The sequence below is a fragment of the Empidonax traillii genome, unplaced genomic scaffold, assembly GCF_003031625.1.
Source record: "Empidonax traillii isolate 1590-97213 ecotype Southwest subspecies unplaced genomic scaffold, ASM303162v1 scaffold361:size2146424, whole genome shotgun sequence".
NCBI lineage: Eukaryota > Metazoa > Chordata > Aves > Passeriformes > Tyrannidae > Empidonax > Empidonax traillii.
Genome location: NW_020955554.1, coordinates 1,891,106 through 1,892,944, shown reverse-complemented (window position 1 = coordinate 1,892,944; position 1,839 = coordinate 1,891,106). Strand labels below are relative to the sequence as shown.

The window sequence follows — 1,839 nt, the reverse complement described above, 5'->3', positions numbered from 1 at the left end:
AGAGGGTACACAGCCAGCCTCAAGGTGTAAAAACTCTGGTATCAGTACTGGGAGCCAGCTTCAAATAAATGGCATGTAAATAAAATACACGTAATAATGACTGTCATGTAAACTCAGCAGCACAGTCTGACTGCAGCTGTTATCCACAGCAGGGTGGAACCCAGTGCTCATTGCCATCCAAACCTGGACGGAGCACAGACCTGCCAGGTTGCAAGTGTGTCCTCCCAAAAGACAGCCAGCCACTCCCACGGAGATTTTCAGTGGGTGAAATGCGCCCAAGGAGGGAAGAGTTTGTCACAACACTTTACATACTTGCACATCTGGAACCTAAGAACTCCCACCTGGAAATTTGACAGCATTCCAGATGACAACAGTGTTATCAACACTGCAGGATGCCAGCCAGGCATCGTGGGGAGACCACGCCACGTCCATCACATCTGTTTGGAACAAAATAACTTCCATTAGGAGAGAGGTAGATGGTAATCAGAAAATCCAAAAATCTTTTGAAAAAGAACTTGCATGGCAACATTTTGCTCTCACTGAGAAATTATTATCATTTCACCAGAGTGGAAGGTAGGACAGCACATAGCAAGAGTCATTGGGGGCGAGGCTCTCCAGCTTACAATGTTCAACCCAAGGCAGAGAATGCAATGTTCAGTGGTTGTAAGAAGTACTGATGCCTGCACAAAGAACTCTGTCCTGTTTTGGATGAGACAGTAACAGAAGCTATTGCAATGCACTCACTTCACTCTAACATGTGGAGATGGCCATCTTGATTTTAATCATAGCTCATGTCAGCAGGTGCAAAACGCATTGGAATTTACTTGTTTATTCATCTTTTGCACTGCTCTTCAGTTTTGTTTTTTCTAAATAAACATTCACATTCTTTGATTAACAAAATCTTCATCCTTTGCCAACCAGATTATTCACTGCCAGTGTGAGCATTTATTTAAATAAAAATAGTTTATCTTCCTTTATTTAGATTTATTTTTAAGCTAGAAAATAGCAAAACATAAGTTTCTTAGTAGCTAATTCTTCTGTTACATAGTTGCCAGAAGTTACTTGCATGAAAATCGCATTTGATTAAAAATTGTATTGTCTTTTAGATTTTTATTATTGCTCTTAAAAGGAATTGCTGACTTGCCACCAAATATAAATGTTTTGAACAAAACACTGTGACACTGAAAAACTATTTTCTTCCAAATACGTTCAAATTACGTTCATTCACCACCTTCTAACTTACCCCCTGAATGGCTCCTGAGAATCGATACACACCTCCACTGCTCAACATTGGTGAGTTTGCTACTAGAACCAAACACAGTGCTAGGTCCAATGTACCTAATTAAAACAGAAACAATTAGCAACAGCACCACCTCAAGTTCTTCTTTGTAAAGAAAATCAGCTGCTCAGTGCACTTCTATTTTATAGTCAGTTATTCCTACAGCAAAAATGGAAGGGAAAACCCCATTTTTTTTAGATCAAGTAATTCCAGTTATTAAAAAATTAGCTTCAATAAAATGTACAATTTCTATTTAGGGTGACTCTTCAAATCTCACAGGAAGCTTCGCTCAAGAACAGAAGAAGATGTGTCAGCTCCTGCACAGGAGAGAGTGCCCAGGCAGCCACACAGGCCAGCCCGGGACAGGGACCAAACCCCAGGGATGGGGAGTCATCCTGGGACAGGGACCAAACCCCAGGGATGGGGAGTCAGCCCGGGACAGGGACCAAACCCCAGGGATGGGGAGTCAGCCCGGGACAGGGACTGAGCACCAGGGATGGGGAGTCAGCCCGGGACAGGGACCAAACCCCAGGGATGGGGAGTCAGCCCGGGACAGGGAC

General features: G+C 43.1%; 1 protein-coding gene across 1 annotated transcript in view; it reads right to left on the bottom strand.

Annotated features, from left to right (window-relative positions):
- The window catches only part of LOC114061804 (protein HIRA), a 38,292-nt gene that overhangs the window by 23,418 nt on the left and 13,035 nt on the right, over window positions 1-1,839 (bottom strand). Inside the window, exons 5-6 of the mRNA XM_027892601.1 lie at window positions 1,244-1,338; window positions 342-437 (exon numbers count right to left, since the gene is read on the bottom strand). Coding sequence (XP_027748402.1) covers window positions 342-437; window positions 1,244-1,338 — 191 coding nt within the window. The remainder of the gene's footprint in view (window positions 1-341; window positions 438-1,243; window positions 1,339-1,839) is intronic.